Source organism: Eurosta solidaginis, chromosome 4 (assembly GCF_040869045.1).
Source record: "Eurosta solidaginis isolate ZX-2024a chromosome 4, ASM4086904v1, whole genome shotgun sequence".
Taxonomy (NCBI): Eukaryota; Metazoa; Arthropoda; class Insecta; order Diptera; family Tephritidae; genus Eurosta; species Eurosta solidaginis.
In genome coordinates, this window is record NC_090322.1 from 53,839,608 (window position 1) to 53,859,011 (window position 19,404).

The 19,404-nt window shown below is 40.1% G+C and overlaps 1 protein-coding gene across 3 annotated transcripts in view; it reads left to right on the top strand.

Moving 5' to 3' along the window:
• Positions 1-19,404, top strand: part of LOC137249766 (zinc finger protein 846-like) — a 137,133-nt gene that overhangs the window by 37,236 nt on the left and 80,493 nt on the right. For all 3 annotated transcript variants that reach the window (XM_067781645.1, XM_067781646.1, XM_067781647.1), the window contains exon 4: positions 1,547-2,483. In XM_067781645.1, coding sequence (XP_067637746.1) covers positions 1,547-2,483 — 937 coding nt within the window. The remainder of the gene's footprint in view (positions 1-1,546; positions 2,484-19,404) is intronic.

A 19,404-nucleotide genomic window follows, 5' to 3' on the forward strand; every position in this document is an offset into this window, starting at 1 on the left:
ATAAACGGCTACCTCCCTGATCTCTCCAGTTTTTTCGCCTCGCGAAACCTGGCATTATCACCGACTAAATCTTCCGCGACCTTATTTACAACATGGACGTCCCAAATGTCGACCATTTTGAACATCCACGTCGATGGCACTACGCTACCGACTGTCCTACACCCCAAAATCTTGGGAGTGACGTTTGATCAGGATCTACATTTTGGTGAGCACGCAGCCGCAATTGTTCCGAGAATTCAGAGCCGTAACAAAATCCTCAAATCCCTCGCTGGCAGTACCTGGGGAAAAGATAAAGAAACGCTCATAACTATATACAAGGCAATTAGCCAGCCGATTACGTGCTACGCGTCACCCATATGGTCGCCAAGCCTAAAAATTACCCACTGGAAGAAACTACAGGCCTGCCAAAATACTGCTCTCAGAATCGCCACGGGCTGTCTTCTTATGTCCCCAGAACACCATCTGCATAATGAGGCGAGAATACTCCCCATCAAGGAGAGAAATGAGATGCTAAACAAACAGTTCCTGTTGAATACCCAGAAACCTGGGCATCCAAACAGACATCTGATTGATGAACCAGCACCGCGAGATGCTGACCAAACAGTTCCTGTTAAATACCCAGAACTGTTAAATCCCCAGAACTGTTAAATCCCCATCCTTGGCGAGAATACTTCCCATCAGGGAGAGAAACGAGATGCTGACCAAACAGTTCCTGTTAAATACCCAGAGACCTGGGCATCCCAACAGACATCTGATTGATGAGCCAGCACCGCCTATGGGCTTAAGGAGTCATCTCCGTTAGCATTTTGAGGAAATACGGCACCTGAGAACCCAGCCGTATGAAGCGAAAAAACACAAGCAGGTTCTTGGTGAACTCCACAAACAGGCGTCGGACCTTTATGCCGGGAATTGCCCGGTGAATCCAGTACTCAAAGAAAAGTATCCAAAACTCGCGGAAGAGGAACGCATACTCCCCAGGGAAACGCGTGTCACTCTGGCTCAACTTCGTTCTGGATACTGTAACAGGTTAAACTCTTACCTATCCAGAATCAACCCCGACATACAAAATGTATGCCCCGCTTGCAATGTGTCCCCACATGACACCAACCATCTCTTTAATTGTAATGTGGAACCAACGCCTCTAACACCCCTTTCCTTATGGTCCACCCCTGTTGAAACGGCAAGTTTCCTTGGACTCTCGTTAGAGGATATTGATGACAATTTGTGATCGGTCGCGGCTGTTAGGTGGGGCGAAGCATTGCTACAACAACAACAACGGGGGCTAATGCTCGGCATTGCTACCGACTACTACGGAGATTGTAGTCAGTTTTAGATCTCTATGCTTAACAAACCCCTGTATTTAAAAGATTCGGCAAAATAAATCATCGCGTCATGAGGATGCCTACTTCGTGGCGGGATGTTGGGAAAATCGTTGGGCTTTATTATTATTGTCATTCATTTATTATTATATTATTATATTTTTTTTATTAATTTATTATGGTCCAGTGACTTAAATATATTTTTTAACATTCCTTTCCTTTTACAGGATACCAAAGAAAAAATAAAAGCGAAATTCCAAATTCCTGATAGTTCACTTAACGGTGCACAGGCTATAAATTTAGCCAAAATTTACAGGAGACATACCTGTCTTTGGGATGAAAATGATATCACGTATAGATTCACCAACAGACGTCAGGAAGCTTTGGATAATATACTTTCGGAATTTCGAAAAACATCAGGACTAACTGATCTAACGAAAAATGATTTAGAAAAGGAAATTCGGGGACTTAGGAAATTATGCTCAACGGAAAAGAAAAGAAAAATAGCATGTAAACAAACTAATACAACTTTCAGTTCAACGTCTGCTTTTTACAATCACATAGAATTTCTTGAGGTCAACGTTCCACCGTATGAATGTCCTTTATGTGGTGACTTAATTTCAGCTTGGACTGTATACAAAAAACATTTATCATCACATGATGGATCACTGCCTTATAAATGCCAAGTTTGCGGTCATGGGTTTAAACTTCTTAACAACTATACTGTACATTTGCGTGCACATGCCCAAGATTATACATTCAGCTGTGAGGTATGTAGTAAATCTGTTGCAACCACAACACAATTGAAAACCCATATGCGTACACATACTGGCGAAAAACCGTTTGTCTGTCATATTTGTGGTAAAGTATATACAGGAAAATCTGCCTATTTAGTGCACATGCAACGTCACGAAAATAAGCCGCGCCATAAATGTTATATTTGCTCCAAATTATTTTATAACAAGCAAATGTTAAAAGAGCACATTAATGCACATTTACAACTGCGCAACTACAAATGCAAAGTGTGTGATAAAGGCTTTACAAGCGCTAAACACCTGCGCCAACATAAACAAATTCATAGTGAGGAAAAAAAATATTTGTGCAAAATTTGTGAAAAACGCTTTGCACAAGCCGCTGGACTGAATTCGCATATGAAATCGCATGGTACGAAATCATCTAATATCCTTCAAATGTAATAATCTATACACAATATAATTTTTTTGAGCAGTCGAGACCACATTAACAGTTTGTAGTACTTTTGTCATTGAATGCAATTTTTACCGCTATATTGCTGGGGGTGTTTACTTCTTGTTTTATACTTTGTGTTTCTGAATATTTTTTAATCAAGTTAAATTTAGAGTTGTTGTTGTTGTTGTAGCAATGCTCGCCCCACCTAATAGCCGCGACCGATCACAAATTGTCATCAATATCCTCTAACGGGAGTCCAAGGAAACTTGCCGTTTCAACAGGGGTGGACCATAAGGAAAGGGGTGTTAGAAGCGTTGGTTCCACATTACAATTGAAGAGATGGTTGGTGTCATGTGGGGACACATTGCAAGCGGGGCATACATTTTTTATGTCGGGGTTGATTCTGGATAGGTAAGAGTTTAACCTGTTACAGTATCCAGAACGAAGTTGAGCAAGAGTGACACGCGTTTCCCTGGGGAATATGCGTTCCTTTTCCGCGAGTTTTGGATAATTTTCGTTAAGTACTGGATTCACCGGGCAATTCCCGGCATAAAGGTCCGACGCCTGTTTATGGAGTTCACCAAGGACCTGCTTGTGTTTTTTCACTTCATACGGCTGGGTTCTCAGGTGCCATATTTCCTCAAAATGCTTACGGAGATGACTCCTTAAGCCCCTAGGCGGTGCTGGTTCATCAATCAGATGTCTGTTGGGATGCCCAGGTTTGTGGGTATTCAACAGGAACTGTTTGGTCAGCATCTCATTTCTCTCCCTGATGGGGAGTATTGTCGCCTCATTATGCAGATGGTGTTCTGGGGACATAAGAAGACAGCCCGTGGCGATTCTGAGAGCAGTATTTTGGCAGGCCTGTAGTTTCTTCCAGTGGGTGATTTTTAGGCTTGGCGACCATATGGGTGACGCATAGCACGTAATCGGCTGGCTAATTGCTTTGTATGTAGTCATGAGCGCTTCTTTATCTTTTCCCCAAGTACTGCCAACGAGGGATTTGAGGATTTTGTTACGGCTCTGAATTCTCGGAACAATTTCTGCTGCGTGCTCACCAAAATGTAGATTCTGATCAAACGTCACACCCAAGATTTTGGGGTGTAGGACAGTCGGTAGCGTAGTGCCATCGGCGTGGATGTTCAAAATGGTCGACATTTGGGACGTCCATGTTGTAAATAAGGTCGCGGAAGATTTAGTCGGTGATAATGCCAGGTTTCGCGAGGCGAAAAAACTGGGTTTATTTTACTGCATAGCGCATCGATCTTTGGGCCTGGGCTTGTGGCCATTATTGTGCAGTCATCGGCGTAGGAAGCGATTGTGACTCCTTCCGGTGGTGAAGGTAGCTTAGATATGTAGAAATTAAACAAAAGTGGGGATAGGACACCACCCTGTGGCACCCCTTGTTTAATTCTCCTTGGTTTTGATTTTTCGTTTCTAAATTGCACCGATGCCTGCCGACCACCCAGATAATTTGCGGTCCACCTTTTAAGACATGGGGAAGGGTAGACCCTTCCAGGTCTTGCAGTAACGAGCCATGGTTGACCGTATCAAAAGCTTTTGATAGGTCTAGCGCTACGAGTACTGTTCTATGGTGGGGGTATTGATTTAAACCGCAATTTATCTGGGTGCTAATGGCATTTAGCGCGGTGGTAGTGCTATGGAGTTTTCTGAAGCCATGCTGATGAGGGGCTAGCTGCAAATTTGCTTGGAAATAAGGGAGCAAAATGGCTTCAAGCGTCTCTGCCACTGGCGATAGGAGAGATATCGGACGATACGACTCGAGTATGCTAGCTGGTTTCCCAGGCTTTAGTAGCGGGACCACCTTGGCCATTTTCCATTTCTCGGGTATGACAAAGGTGGAAAGAGACAGGTTGAAGACATGCGCTAAATATTTGAAACCCTCTTTCCCTAGGCTTTTAAGCATCGGCATGGCTATGCCGTCTGGGCCCACTGCTTTGGATGGTTTAGCACGACCAATGGCGTCCTCAACCTCTTTAGCGGTGATGGTGATTGGTGACGCGCTGGATTTGTGTTTATGTGCGTGTCTATTGGCTCTCCGTCTATCTTTGTCGACCGTAGGATGCATTATATATTGTCGGCAGAAAGCGCTCGCGCATCTTTTCGAGTCCGACAACACTTTGTCGCCAAAGGCGATGGAAACTTTGTCTTTGTGCTTAGTCGGATTCGATAGGGACTTTACGGTGGACCAAAGTTTACCCACACTGGTAGAGAGGTTACAACCTCTTAGGTGCTCCTCCCATTTCGCCCGCTTGTGTTCATCCACAAGCAATCTGATGCGTTGGTTTATATCCCTTATTTGGGGGTCGCCTGGATCAAGCTGTCTTATAAGGTCACGTTCTCTCGCTAAGTTTGCGACCTCTGCCGGGAAGTGGGGCCGGGTTTCGGGAATTCTCCCGGCGGGAATGAAATGTGCCGAGGCGGATTTAATGACCTTACGGAAGGCACGCTCCCTTTGGCGGGCATCAGTGGGGATAGGGAGGTCAGCAAAGCGGTTGTCTGTAAAGGATTTATATTCTTCCGACTTTCCGTTTTTGAAGTTTATGAAAGTGCGTTTTTCAGTGACGATGAAGTCGGCGGTACGCTCAAGCGAAATAAGTATGGGCAGGTGGTCGGATGCCAATGTTACCATCGGCTGCCAGTTGACGCAGTTTACGAGTTCTGCGCTCACGATTGAGATATCTGGCGGGCTGTGACAGCTTCCTACCATACGTGTGGGGGCGTCTCCGTTTATTGTGCAGAACGTCGATTCTTCTATTTGATCCGCCAACATCTCACCCCTACTGTCCGCCCGCAAGTTTGAATGCCATAGATCATGATGGGCATTGAAATCGCCTAAGATAATGCGATTGTTGCCAGTAAGGCCCTGATATTAGGGCGGTATCCACTGGGGCAACAGGTGGCAGGAGGGATGTAGATGTTGATGATTTCTAGGTTTGCATCGCCTGACCGGACAGATAGGCCTTGACGTTCTAAGACATTGTCCCTACGGTCGATGCCAGGATCAAATATATAATATTGCACAGAGTGGTGTATGATAAACGCGAGACCGCCTCCATTTCCGCTCTCGCGGTCTTTCCTGTGGACATTATACCCAGAGCAGGTCTGCAATGCAGATCTTGCTGTGAGTTTAGTCTCTTGAATCGCAGCAATGCGGATGTTGTGCCGCTTCATGAAATCGACTATCTCCGTAATCTTCCCAGTTAGTCCATTACAGTTTAACTGCAGAATTCTGAAGTGCATAAGGGGAGACGTCGCCACTCTGGGGGTAAGTGACGGGTGACTACGCCTGGGTAGTTTTCATACCTATTGGTGACTAGGGTCTCGAGATACAGGCCAAAACGTGGACCAGGGCACCCCTAGAATGTTTTTATACAATTGGATATCAAGTGAAAGCTGTTGATGAGTGCTTTAGTACAGGGTAGTTTTCATACCTATTGGTGACTAAGGTATCGAGTTATAAGGCCAAACCTGGACCCGGGCACCCCTAGAATGTGTTTATATAATATGGATATCAAATGAAAGCTGTTGATGAGTGCTTTAGTACAGTGTAGTTTTTATACCGCTGGTTGACTTGGGTCTCGAGATAAAGGCCAAAACGTGGACCCGGGCACCCCTAGAATGTGTTTATATAATATGGATATCAAATGAAAGCTGTTGATGAGTGCTTTAGTACAGTGAAGTTTTCATATTTTCGTGGACCCGGATACGCCTAGAAGGTGTGTATAATATGGATAGCAAATGAAAGCTGTTGATGTGTGCTTTAGTAGAGTAATTTTTATACCGCTGAGTGACAAGGGTCTTGAGATATAGGCCAAAACGTCGACGCGGATACCTGTACAATGTGTGTGTATGGATATCAAACGAAAGCTATTGCTGAGAGCTTTAAAGTAATTTCCATTGTAATATTCGATTTAGTAGCATCAACCTCGCAAAACTGATAAATAAGCATGCGAAGCCGAAATAAAGACATGAATTAATAATACCCACATACCTATATATGTACCTATGTACATCCTATTCGATTTGCCTGAAATTCGGGGTATTAATTTGCCTGTATTAATATTTACGATCCTTTTTTCCGGGAACTAGACCAGAGACGGACAGGGACTGGGATTAGGACCACCCTCTGTGACTGGCAATAAGAGATGAAGGAGAATGAAAGAAGAGAAAAGAGGGTAGAAGTAGGAGACTGAGAAAGAGATAGAGTGAGACGAAATAGATATAGATGAATCGAAAAAGGCGGAGGGAGGAGTGAATAAAAGATTAAGAAAAATATAAGAGGGGGGAGGCAGAGTTAGATGGAAAGAGCTTATTAAGATGTATGCAGATAGACCAAATTTAGGGCAGAACAACGTCTGCCTGATCTGCTAGTATCATATACAAAATACCCCAATTTCATTCAAAATAGACTCCGTGTTTGTGTACACAAACAAAATAATATGCCGGTTCGACCTCACGGCAACTCGAAAAAAATGAAAAGAGCGAAACAAAGAAATGAAACAAAGGAATTAGTAAAATATGATATAAAAAATGGTTAGGTTTATTGAAGAAAAGGAAACCACATATATGAAGATATATGCGGGTGAAAAATCGAATTTAAAATGACAAATATAAATCTCAATAGATGTAAAGAATTAATAAAGTTAAATATTACCGAAAAGGTGTATATGTTACCTTAGCTTTGAAATGCTGCTGTGGAACGCTGTCTCAACTGCTGTCGTAAGTAGAAGACTATATCTCTGCAGTTGAGCGCAGCGTTAACGAACCCTAACTTCGAAAGAGAACCACCGGTAGATTTCCAACCACAGTGCAGCTTTGTGGCGAACAGCTGCGAATGAAGAAACACCAGTGGTTCCCAACTATTGAAGGCGTTTGGCTTCAACATTGCCGCCGGCCTTGCAACACGTAGGGGTTGCAACAAACAATTCAAAAGCCAAGCACCATATAGATTTCCAAACTAAAACTAAAATTCATTAAATGCGTGTAAAGTAATAAATTGTTGAGTTTTCTTTAATATGTACAGTGCTTTATTATAGTTAAATCTAATTCATATTCGTATTTTATAAGTTCATAATTACTACCCCGTAGGGGTTATAATGTAACGGCGACTTACTTATATGATTAATTACCAAGCTAGTATAATTCATATATTAAGTTCAATTCAATTGAATACTTAAACCGATGAGGAAATTTAAGTGTACGAAACGGTACCCATTAGGGGGTCGCTGTGCCTGAAGGGACACCCAGGCCGGATAGGACCCACGCGAACGCGGAAGACGCGAAACGGTACCCATTAAGGGGTCGCTGTGCCTTAAAGGACACATGGGCCAGAAAGGACCCATCCGAACACGGAATTTTGGGCTGTCGGATAGCCTGGATACTTTACAATTTCGGTTTTAATGATTTTGTGATATACATCCCCCCCTAGAATCACGGCTACTGCGGAAGATGTTTGAAACCCGGGATCTGCCAACGTCATATTGACAAACTTATCACATGTGACTTGGCTGAGATGGCGAGTCGGGGTCTTGAGCTCGAACTCCGGCATGACTCTTGCTGGCAACGTGAATCGAACATGTGAGTCGTTTGATGAGCTGATATAGAGCTCGCACATATCAATATATGCAACCGGCACCGTCGGTATACGAAGACGGCGCACCAATGAATTGCACACTTTGCTCGTGGGCGAGCAAGAGTCGAGAAGAGCTCGGGTCAGGACCTTTCGTTGCCCTATATGTATATAAATGGCGACTGTTGGCAGAACCGTGATCGTTCCGGACAGCTGTGTGAGGATCGGGGGAGTTCACGGCGAAAGGTTACACGAGTTCTGGAGTGTAGAAGCGAATGATGCTTCTCACCACAAAAATGGCATGTTCCCGTGCTTTTGCAGTTTTTTGTTATATGCGAATGCGCTAAGCATCGCGAGCAATAACGGTGTAACAATACCAAACGTAGTCGGCGTTCAAAGCTTGCGTCGATAAATCTTTTACAGAATCGAAGAGGGTGTGATCGATCACAAACTCTACATTTGAGCGTATTGCTTCGTTTGTTGAGGCCTGGCAATTTCTTCGCTGATGTTGACGTGTTCATTGCCGCCTGCTCAGTGTTGGCCGATGTGTCCGTTGTTGCTCGTTCAATGCTTGTCGATGTTTCCACTGGTGCCGCTGCATTGGGGGGTGGGGTCGGTGAACATTCAATGAGTGCTGTATCCATATTGTAAAGCTAAGGAATTAAAAGAGATGATAAACGCTAAAGGTTAGTTTGGTAAAACAACTAACTTTATAATGGGGCGCGTTATCATTACCTTTTGGGTGCGAATGTCGGCCACTCGAACTCTTTTATCAGTTCCATGATATATATTGGTGACCCTACCCAAGCGCCATTCACTAGGTGGAAGATTTTCATGGCGAACTACAACTAGGTCATCGATGGCAATATCTTTTTGAGGGGACTTCCATTTATGACGTTTGTGAAGCTCCTTTAAGTATTCCTCCTTCCAGCGAAGCGAATGTTGTTGACTAAGAGCCTTAAGTTTTTGCCATCGGTTGATTAATGATATTGGGTTTGTTTCGATTGAGGGTTCCGGTGGGGCGAGTATTGGCCCCCCAGTTAGAAAATGACCCGGAGTAAGAGCTGCACAATCAGCAGGGTCGTTGGAATTAGGTGATATCGGTCTTGAATTTAGACAGGCTTCGATGCGACAAAGAAGGGTTTGAAATTCTTCAAAGCTGAATTTCTGAGAAGCAGCGGTACGACGAAGATGAAATTTTAAACTTTTAACCCCTGCTTCCCAGAGACCACCCATATGAGGAGCGCCTGCCGGGATAAAATACCAGGAGACTTCTTGAAGGCTATATAGGTTGCACACAGACTCTTGAGTTGTGGTAATGAATTTTTTAAAGTCCCTTTTAAGAACGGTGGATGCGCCTGCAAAGTTAGTTCCATTATCCGAAAAGATATTTTTTGGACAGCTTCTTCTAGCAATGAACCTTGAAAATGCGCCTAGAAAGGTTTCTGTTGAAAGATCGCTGGCAGCTTCTAAGTGAATCGCTTTCGTAGAGAAGCATACAAAAACACAAGCGTAACCTTTAGTAATCTTGTAAGATCTTCCCGAAAAGCTTTTAATGTCGAATGGACCGGCGAAATCTACACCTGTATTTTCAAAGGGTCTGGAAAGTACCGTCCGTTCTTCCGGGAGAGCCGCCATAATTTGACATTGATTTTGTTTTCTGTGTATAACACATGGTTTACAATTATGAATAACAGTCTTTATGAGATTTTTGGCTTTCGGAATCCAATATTGTTGGCGCAGTAACCGAAATACCAATTGATTTCCGCCATGAAGAGAGCCCTTGTGAGTAAGTTTTACTAACAACTTTGCGAAATAACAACTATAGGGCAGAATAATCGGACGCTTTTCGTCTTCAGACAACATCTGCGAATTTGTCAGTCGGCCGTTTTCTCGAATTACACCATGAATATCGAGGAAAGGGTTTAAGGAGAGAATTTTACTCTTTGACGATATTGCAATTTTAGCAGTAAGATTCTTGTGTTCCTCTGGAAAGTGATTCATCTGTGCGAGTATTATGAGCCGAACTCGAATTTTAGAAATTTCTTCTCCAGAAATAATTAGAGAGGGGTAAGAATGAAACCGTCGGGTGTATCGGTTAGTTCGATTGTAGAACCTAAACACATATGATAAGACTCGCAGTGCACGCGGAAGCGACGAAAATCTTTCTAAGGGATCCTCCTGCTTCGACGCTTGTGAAGTGTGTGCTTTTAATCCCTTCGCTTCGAGCGTAATGTCGTTTATATCTACATCCAAGGAAGGACACTGTTCTACAGATTTGGCTAACCACGAGGGGCCGTGCCACCACAACTTATTCAGCATAAGTCCTGTGGGTAAGTTCCTCTGCTACCAAGATCCGCGGGATTATCCTTGGAATCCACGTGACTCCAATGCCTAACGCTGAGAGCATCGTGGATCTTTGCCACTCGATTAGCAACAAAGGTGGTCCAAGAGCAGGGCTTTTTCTTAACCACGCGAGAACGATGGTAGAATCTGTCCAGCAGTATATATTTTCTACTTTGAATGGAAGTTCCTTTAGAAGTGATTGAAGGATATCGACCACCAGAACAGCACCACACAGCTCTAAACGGGGAAGTGAAATGGTTTTGATTGGTGCGACTTTCGTTTTGGCCAATAAGATATTGGAAGACTTGATTCCCTGATTTTCTACTCTTAAATATATGGCCCCCGCGTATGCTTTTTCCGAGGCATCGCAAAAGGCATGAAATTGGAAAGGTGATTCCTCAGAATAACATACCCATCGCGGAATTTCGATTTCCTCTACAAATTGGTAATTTTCTAAAAATGCTTTCCATTTGGAAAGAGTTTGAGGAGATAAGGGCTTATCCCAGGGAGTACCATCAGACCAGATTTGCTGCATAATTATTTTTGCTAGCACCACGATTGGTGCTAGCCAACCTGCTGGGTCAAACAGCTTCGCTATAAGAGACAGTGCTTCGCGTTTCGTATACGTGTCCTGCAACGAGGGAACGTGAATTTTAAAGAAGAGCCGATCTGATTTAGCATTCCATCGAATTCCTAATGCTTTTGTCGTACTTGTTTCATCTAATTCCAAGAAGTCTTTGTCCAAGAGATGCTCTTGCGGAAGACTCCTCAGAATGTCTTTCGAATTTGAGGACCATTTCCTCAAGGAAAAGCCAGCGCTGTTTAATGACTCGATAAGTTCATCTCGCGCTTGTAAAGCTGTGGCTATATTGTGGAATCCAGCTAATACGTCATCTACGTACATGGAGTTCCGGAGCATTTGAGCTGCAAATGGATGTGAATCCTGACAGTCTTGAGCTAATTGAATAAGTGTTCTAATTGCCAAGTATGGCGCGCAATTTATCCCGAAGGTGACTGTTTTAAGTTAACAGTCTTGTATGCTACCTTGCGGGTCATCCCTAAAAATAATCCTCTGATAAGGTCTGTGTTCAGGTTTGACCAGAATTTGACGATACATTTTCTGTATGTCGCTACTCGTTTGTACCGAATTTACCAATGCTTGGATTTTTATATGAAGAGACCGTGAAAATGGGAGGAAGAACGCGAATTTGATGAGATCGTATGTCGGTCAAATCGCAAACGAGCTAATTTGTTTTTAGCTATGTAAATAGCCGGCAGATATTAATATTTGCTGACTAAGGGGGGAAAACGCGAAATATTAAATACTATTCTCTTCGTTTGAGAGATTGGAACTGAAGTTCGGTGTATAAATTAATATTTTGTACGTATGTGAGTGAAGCATAAGACGAGAAAATTAATGCTATACCAAAGAATGTAATTGGCAGAGATCAATTTACGAAAACCCGACGGGAAAAGCGCGAACTATTTCGAAATAACAAATATCTCCGTATGTATGTTTTAAATTCTCACCCCCAATATTTACTGATTTTTATGAAAAAGCACAGACAGATATGGTCAGGATAAATGGTCCGACAAACGCGAATTTATGATTGTTTGATGTATGTTATTCTCACAATAAAAAACTTTCCCACAATATAAAACTTTGAAAGATTCCTTTAAATTTGCCCGCAATAGAAATTATAAACTTCGAACAAAGTTAAATGATCGCTTTGCTTTAATTTCTTTGCAAGCACACACTTTTATGACCATATATGTCCGTATATACTAATGTAAATGTTCTACAATATTTTTTGTTGTGCACCCTCGCGAACTTCGGCGAAAGAAAAGAAAAACTCACTAAACCAATGTATTACAAATCGATGTATGTATTTAATTTTATTTTGTATTTTGTATTTACACAATTTTTTAAACTTTTGTTTGAGCGAATTTTATTCGGTAAATTTTTTCTTTTCTTTCACTTTTTGTTATGGTCTTTTGTGCACTATTTAATATAAAAAATTCAACACGCACTAAGTATATTTTTATTTATTTATGTCATTTTTTACACGCACCTGTTTTTCTCGTTTTGTGATGTTCTGCTTTATGTTTAGTTCTCCGCTTTGTGTCTCCCTCTCTTTGTTATTTTGCTTATTCGTTGTGCTGCTGATTCTCTGTTCGTATAAATGTTTGTAACTATTACTTTCTATGTTGCGGTGGGCTCGTCGGCTCGAAGGACCAAATGTTTGTGTACACAAACAAAATAATATGCCGGTTCGACCTCACGGCAACTCGAAAAAAATGAAAAGAGCGAAACAAAGAAATGAAACAAAGGAATTAGTAAAATATGATATAAAAAATGGTTAGGTTTATTGAAGAAAAGGAAACCGCATATATGAAGATATATGCGGGTGAAAAATCGAATTTAAAATGACAAATATAAATCTCAATAGATGTAAAGAATTAATAAAGTTAAATATTACCGAAAAGGTGTATATGTTACCTTAGCTTTGAAATGCTGCTGTGGAACGCTGTCTCAACTGCTGTCGTAAGTAGAAGACTATATCTCTGCAGTTGAGCGCAGCGTTAACGAACCCTAACTTCGAAAGAGAACCACCGGTAGATTTCCAATCACAGTGCAGCTTTGTGGCGAACAGCTGCGAATGAAGAAACACCAGTGGTTCCCAACTATTGAAGGCGTTTGGCTTCAACACTCCGGATCCGATGTCAATTGCATTCCTGTCAAATATCTTTCAAAATTTAAAACTAAATTCATTAAAAAATGTAATGATTATCCCTTGTACGATTATAGTGGGAATAAAATAAAAACTCTTGGCACAGTAATATTAAAATCCACTGATCCTGACTTGAATACGGAACAAGAGGCAGAGTTTGTTGTTGTAGATAACGTGAGCGTACCAATGTTAGGGTTGGAGACAAGTGTGAACTTTAAGATCATAAAACGGATGGATATCAATATTATACAGTCTAAAACGACACCGTTTCCAAAATGTAAGAGTGATTTTATTAAGCAATATAGTACTGTTTTCAGTGGATTAGGTAAATTTCCAGGAATTGTTTCAATAACACTAAAGGTGGGGTATATATTTTGTCTGCATTATAAGAAAAGAATACCATTAAGTTTGTTAAGAGTATTTTAAATGCAAAATTGAGGAGATGATGGGGAATAAAGTTATCACTCCAGTCAATCACCCTACGGACTGGATACATAATGTACAGTTAGTGGAAAAGAAAAATGACATTCGAGTGTGTCTGGATACAAAGTGTATAAAACGAGAGCATTTTCTGATCCCGACTTTCGATGATGTAACTAGTCAATTAGCAAACAAATGTATATTTACTGTACTCGATCTCAGCAGTGGGTTTTGGCAAATGGAGTTCGATGAACCAAGCTCAAATTTAACCACGTTTATGACACCGTTTGTTCGCTTTAAGTTCATTCGCGTACCTTTTGGCTTTAATTGTGCGCCAGAAATGTTTCAGAAAGAAATGGTCAAACATTTCGGCGATATTCCCGGTGTCATAATATACTTTGATGATATCGTGGCGGAAACTCTGGATCAGCATGACGAGATTCTCGCAACAGTCTTGAAGCGAGCAATTGACAAAGGTGTAAGATTCAATCCAGATAAAATTCAATATCGTCAAACGGAAATGAAATTCATGGGTCGTGTAGTGTCAAAAGGTATAATTAAACCAATTGACCAATATCGCGAAGCTATAATCAAGCTGAAAAAGCCAGAAAATAAAAGCGATGTTATGCGATTTTTGGGTATGCTTAAGTTTCTGGCGGCATATATTCAGCACTTATCAAAACAATCGGCAAAGTTACGTGAACTAACGCATAACAACGCTAATTTTCAGTGGACTGATGCTCATGAAGATGAATTTCAAAATCTCATTACTATCATTACATCTGACCCAGTACTAGTTATATATGACAAGGAAAAACCAGTAGTGGTGCAGAAAGATGCATCAAAAGATGGTTTAGGTTGCGTTTTACTTCAAGAGGGACATCCTGTAGCTTATGCGTCCCGAACTCTCAGTAAATCAGAACAGAAATGGGCACACTAGAAAGAGCTAGCTATAGTATTTTCCTGCATTTAGTTTCATTATTATCTCTACGGTCGTGAATTTTTAGTACAGAGTGATCATAAGCCGCTTGAATCCCTTCTGAAGAAAGAAATTGATGAGGTAACGCCTAGGTTGCAGGCTATGTTCATGTTTATGCTCAAATATCCAAAGATGGAGGTAGTTTATATTCCCGGTAAGCAAATGTTGGTTGCTGATTGCCTTTCTCGGGCTCCTTTAGGTGAAACGGCTGAAATTGCTGAGCTTAAGGGAGTTATTCATACCCTGTCAAGGAAAGTTTTCATATGGAAATATAATTATGATTTATATTGCAAGCATATAGAGCAGGACGAGGATTACAAGAAAATATGTCAATACGTGGAACAGGGATGTCCCAGTTATCACCAATTGAATGAGTTAAGCAAAAAGTTTCACAAACACAAGTCTGAAATCCACTACGAAAGTAGAATGTTGCTTAAAAATCATAGACTAATAATTCCAACCTCGTTACAACCAGTTGTATGCAGGTGGTTGCACAGGCCACACCTCGGAATAGAAAAAACGTTAGCAAAAGCCAGATCATTGTATTTTTGGCCAAACAGATTAAAAAACTAATCCTGGGATGTGTTGTGTGTGAAACTTTCAGACGTAAAAATGCAAAAGAGCCATTGGGACAAGACGGCGTCCCTGAATATCCTTTCTCATTCTACTTATTCCTCCCAAGCTGTATGGTTTTCATGATGATTAACAATTTAAAATTAAAAAAAAAAGAGCATGTATTGAGTGTGTGAACTATAAGATATTCCTATTATGATACATCTTTAAAATGAACGCATGTGTATAATATTACCAATGTATTATTAGTGTGCAGTTCGATAACTTTAGTACACCAATTGTAAGACATGGACTTCCGTTTTGAACAATCTAGCTGTCCACACACGCCAAGTGGAAATTAAATTAAATCTTTAAATATCAAATCAATTGTTTTATTGAATGATACAAGAGTCACCCCTGGTCCACCCTTACTGTGATATCTCGCAAAGGCGTTCATTTGATACCCATGTCGTACAACACACATTCTAGAGTCACCCCTGGTTCACCTTTCTGGCGATATCCTGAAATTGCGTCCACCTACAGAACTATGGCGCACTCCCTTTTAAAATACTCTTTGATACCATCCATTTCAAACCAATGTCATACAAACACATTCCAGGGTTACCCTAGGTTCATTTTGCTAAAGCTGCCGGGCAACGCTTAAAGAAGTAACTTCAAAATGTAAATAACAGGGCTCAATTATATGGTTGGCTTATCTCAACAGCTGATTTTATTTATTTCATTGCATGGTCGATGGGATTGTCTAAAGGAGATGGTAAACTCAAAATGAAACCAACACATTGGCAAATTTTCTTACACATACAAAAACTGCTAAGTTTTATGTTTCCATGGTAGTAGTGCAGTTTAGGGGCCCCACCCTAAAGTTAGGCCAAGATTTTCGAGTGAGGTATCAAAAGACGCGTATTTATCTAGATTAAGAATCCGAAATCGGAGGTTAACTTTTTTCACCCGTTTAAAAGTTATCGGTGAAAAACAGGTTTGTGTGATATATTTTGTTCCCGCACGTTTACAATATTTAAGCGCACACATAACTTTACTTTTTATATTTAGTATAGTAACATAATCTAAATTGCACGAATTATCGAAAAAATTATGTTAAATTTCACTAATTTACTTATAAAATATCAACACAAATATTGCAAAAAATTTCTCTCCAAATGAAAGTGAATTTTTGGTAGCAAAATTATATGCTGTAGTCAAATTTTCTTCATCAGTTGAGGGTGTACTACGCATAGGACATCACCGTGGCGGTAGCAACGGTTATACCACACACCCGGACTTGAAATGGCGCAGCCCAGGGTTATTTTTTAAAGCCAAATTAAACTTCCTTAACCCTAACGCCATAGTCGTAACCATACCCATATCCATAACCATCTCAATGTGATCGATTAATGGTGCCTTAACCTAAAAATCGTGAAAATTTCATAAAAATGATGAAAACGCAAAAAATTACAAAGATATTCCACAAAAAATAAATATCTTAGTCATAACGTATTCAAAACAATGAAGAAAATCTAAAAAAAGTTATTAAATTCACCAACTCAAATATTTTTAGGTTATGGATATAGCGAGAAACCAAAGACCAATTGTTTGGCTATGGCGTTAGCGTTATGGTATGGCACCATTAATCGATTACATTCCTTTCCATAAGGTAGGTTCGATCAGCTTATTTATCTGGTTATGGTTTTATGGTTATAAGTCACCATTAATTCGCCCTTTATAAGCGCGGCCGGAGTCCGCCTATGCAGAAAGGTGTTCTACGCAGAATTACTGTGCATGGCGTAGCCGGTGTTGGATCGGCTAACATAACAATAAATATAAGAGTTATAAGGTAATATCAGCTCGTTCACGAATGCAAAAAAGAACTTTTTCAAATTTTTGGTAAATAAAGACTACAAAAGTTAAAGATACAATTGTTTTTGTTTTTATCGGCCTATTGATAAATCATTCAAGGTTCGAATCGAGCTCAAGGCCAGAACAATAATTTTTTTTCTAATGATAATTATTGTTATTTTTTAATTTTTCTAAATTTGAAAAATTGAATTTTGTTTTTGGAATAGTAAGTAGAAAATTGTTCAGACAAACTGCCATAGCTGCGCAGATAGATCCATTTCGAAGGGTGCTAAGCCTTCATCATCAGTACGCTTTAGGCATGCTGCGCTAACCATTTAGCTATACAGCGGTGGTTTGTTTGACTGGCAAATTTGCTACTTCTATTCCTTTTTACCAACTATATTTATTCAGTGTTGCGCCATCTGGTGCAAAGCACTGATAATGCTGGATTTTTGTTTATTGTCAATTACTTTGTTTGACATTCCCAAGTGCTCATGGTTTATTAACAATTGTTTTTGTTTTTATCGGCCTATTGATAAATCATTCAAGGTTCGAATCGAGCTCAAGGCCAGAACAATAATTTTTTTTCTAATGATAATTATTGTTATTTTTTAATTTTTCTAAATTTGAAAAATTGAATTTTGTTTTTGGAATAGTAAGTAGAAAATTGTTCAGACAAACTGCCATAGCTGCGCAGATAGATCCATTTCGAAGGGTGCTAAGCCTTCATCATCAGTACGCTTTAGGCATGCTGCGCTAACCATTTAGCTATACAGCGGTGGTTTGTTTGACTGGCAAATTTGCTACTTCTATTCCTTTTTACCAACTATATTTATTCAGTGTTGCGCCATCTGGTGCAAAGCACTGATAATGCTGGATTTTTGTTTATTGTCAATTACTTTGTTTGACATTCCCAAGTGCTCATGGTTTATTAACAATTGTTTTTGTTTTTATCGGCCTATTGATAAATCATTCAAGGTTCGAATCGAGCTCAAGGCCAGAACAATAATTTTTTTCTAATGATAATTATTGTTATTTTTTAATTTTTCTAAATTTGAAAAATTGAATTTTGTTTTTGGAATAGTAAGTAGAAAATTGTTCAGACAAACTGCCATAGCTGCGCAGATAGATCCATTTCGAAGGGTGCTAAGCCTTCATCATCAGTACGCTTTAGGCGATTCGAACCTTGAATGATTTATCAATAGGCCGATAAAAACAAAAACAATTGTTAATAAACCATGAGCACTTGGGAATGTCAAACAAAGTAATTGACAATAAACAAAAATCCAGCATTATCAGTGCTTTGCACCAGATGGCGCAACACTGAATAAATATAGTTGGTAAAAAGGAATAGAAGTAGCAAATTTGCCAGTCAAACAAACCACCGCTGTATAGCTAAATGGTTAGCGCAGCATGCCTAAAGCGTACTGATGATGAAGGCTTAGCACCCTTCGAAATGGATCTATCTGCGCAGCTATGGCAGTTTGTCTGAACAATTTTCTACTTACTATTCCAAAAACAAAATTCAATTTTTCAAATTTAGAAAAATTAAAAAATAACAATAATTATCATTAGAAAAAAATTATTGTTCTGGCCTTGAGCTCGATTCGAACCTTGAATGATTTATCAATAGGCCGATAAAAACAAAAACAATTGTTAATAAACCATGAGCACTTGGGAATGTCAAACAAAGTAATTGACAATAAACAAAAATCCAGCATTATCAGTGCTTTGCACCAGATGGCGCAACACTGAATAAATATAGTTGGTAAAAAGGAATAGAAGTAGCAAATTTGCCAGTCAAACAAACCACCGCTGTATAGCTAAATGGTTAGCGCAGCATGCCTAAAGCGTACTGATGATGAAGGCTTAGCACCCTTCGAAATGGATCTATCTGCGCAGCTATGGCAGTTTGTCTGAACAATTTTCTACTTACTATTCCAAAAACAAAATTCAATTTTTCAAATTTAGAAAAATTAAAAAATAACAATAATTATCATTAGAAAAAAATTATTGTTCTGGCCTTGAGCTCGATTCGAACCTTGAATGATTTATCAATAGGCCGATAAAAACAAAAACAATTGTTAATAAACCATGAGCACTTGGGAATGTCAAACAAAGTAATTGACAATAAACAAAAATCCAGCATTATCAGTGCTTTGCACCAGATGGCGCAACACTGAATAAATATAGTTGGTAAAAAGGAATAGAAGTAGCAAATTTGCCAGTCAAACAAACCACCGCTGTATAGCTAAATGGTTAGCGCAGCATGCCTAAAGCGTACTGATGATGAAGGCTTAGCACCCTTCGAAATGGATCTATCTGCGCAGCTATGGCAGTTTGTCTGAACAATTTTCTACTTACTATTCCAAAAACAAAATTCAATTTTTCAAATTTAGAAAAATTAAAAAATAACAATAA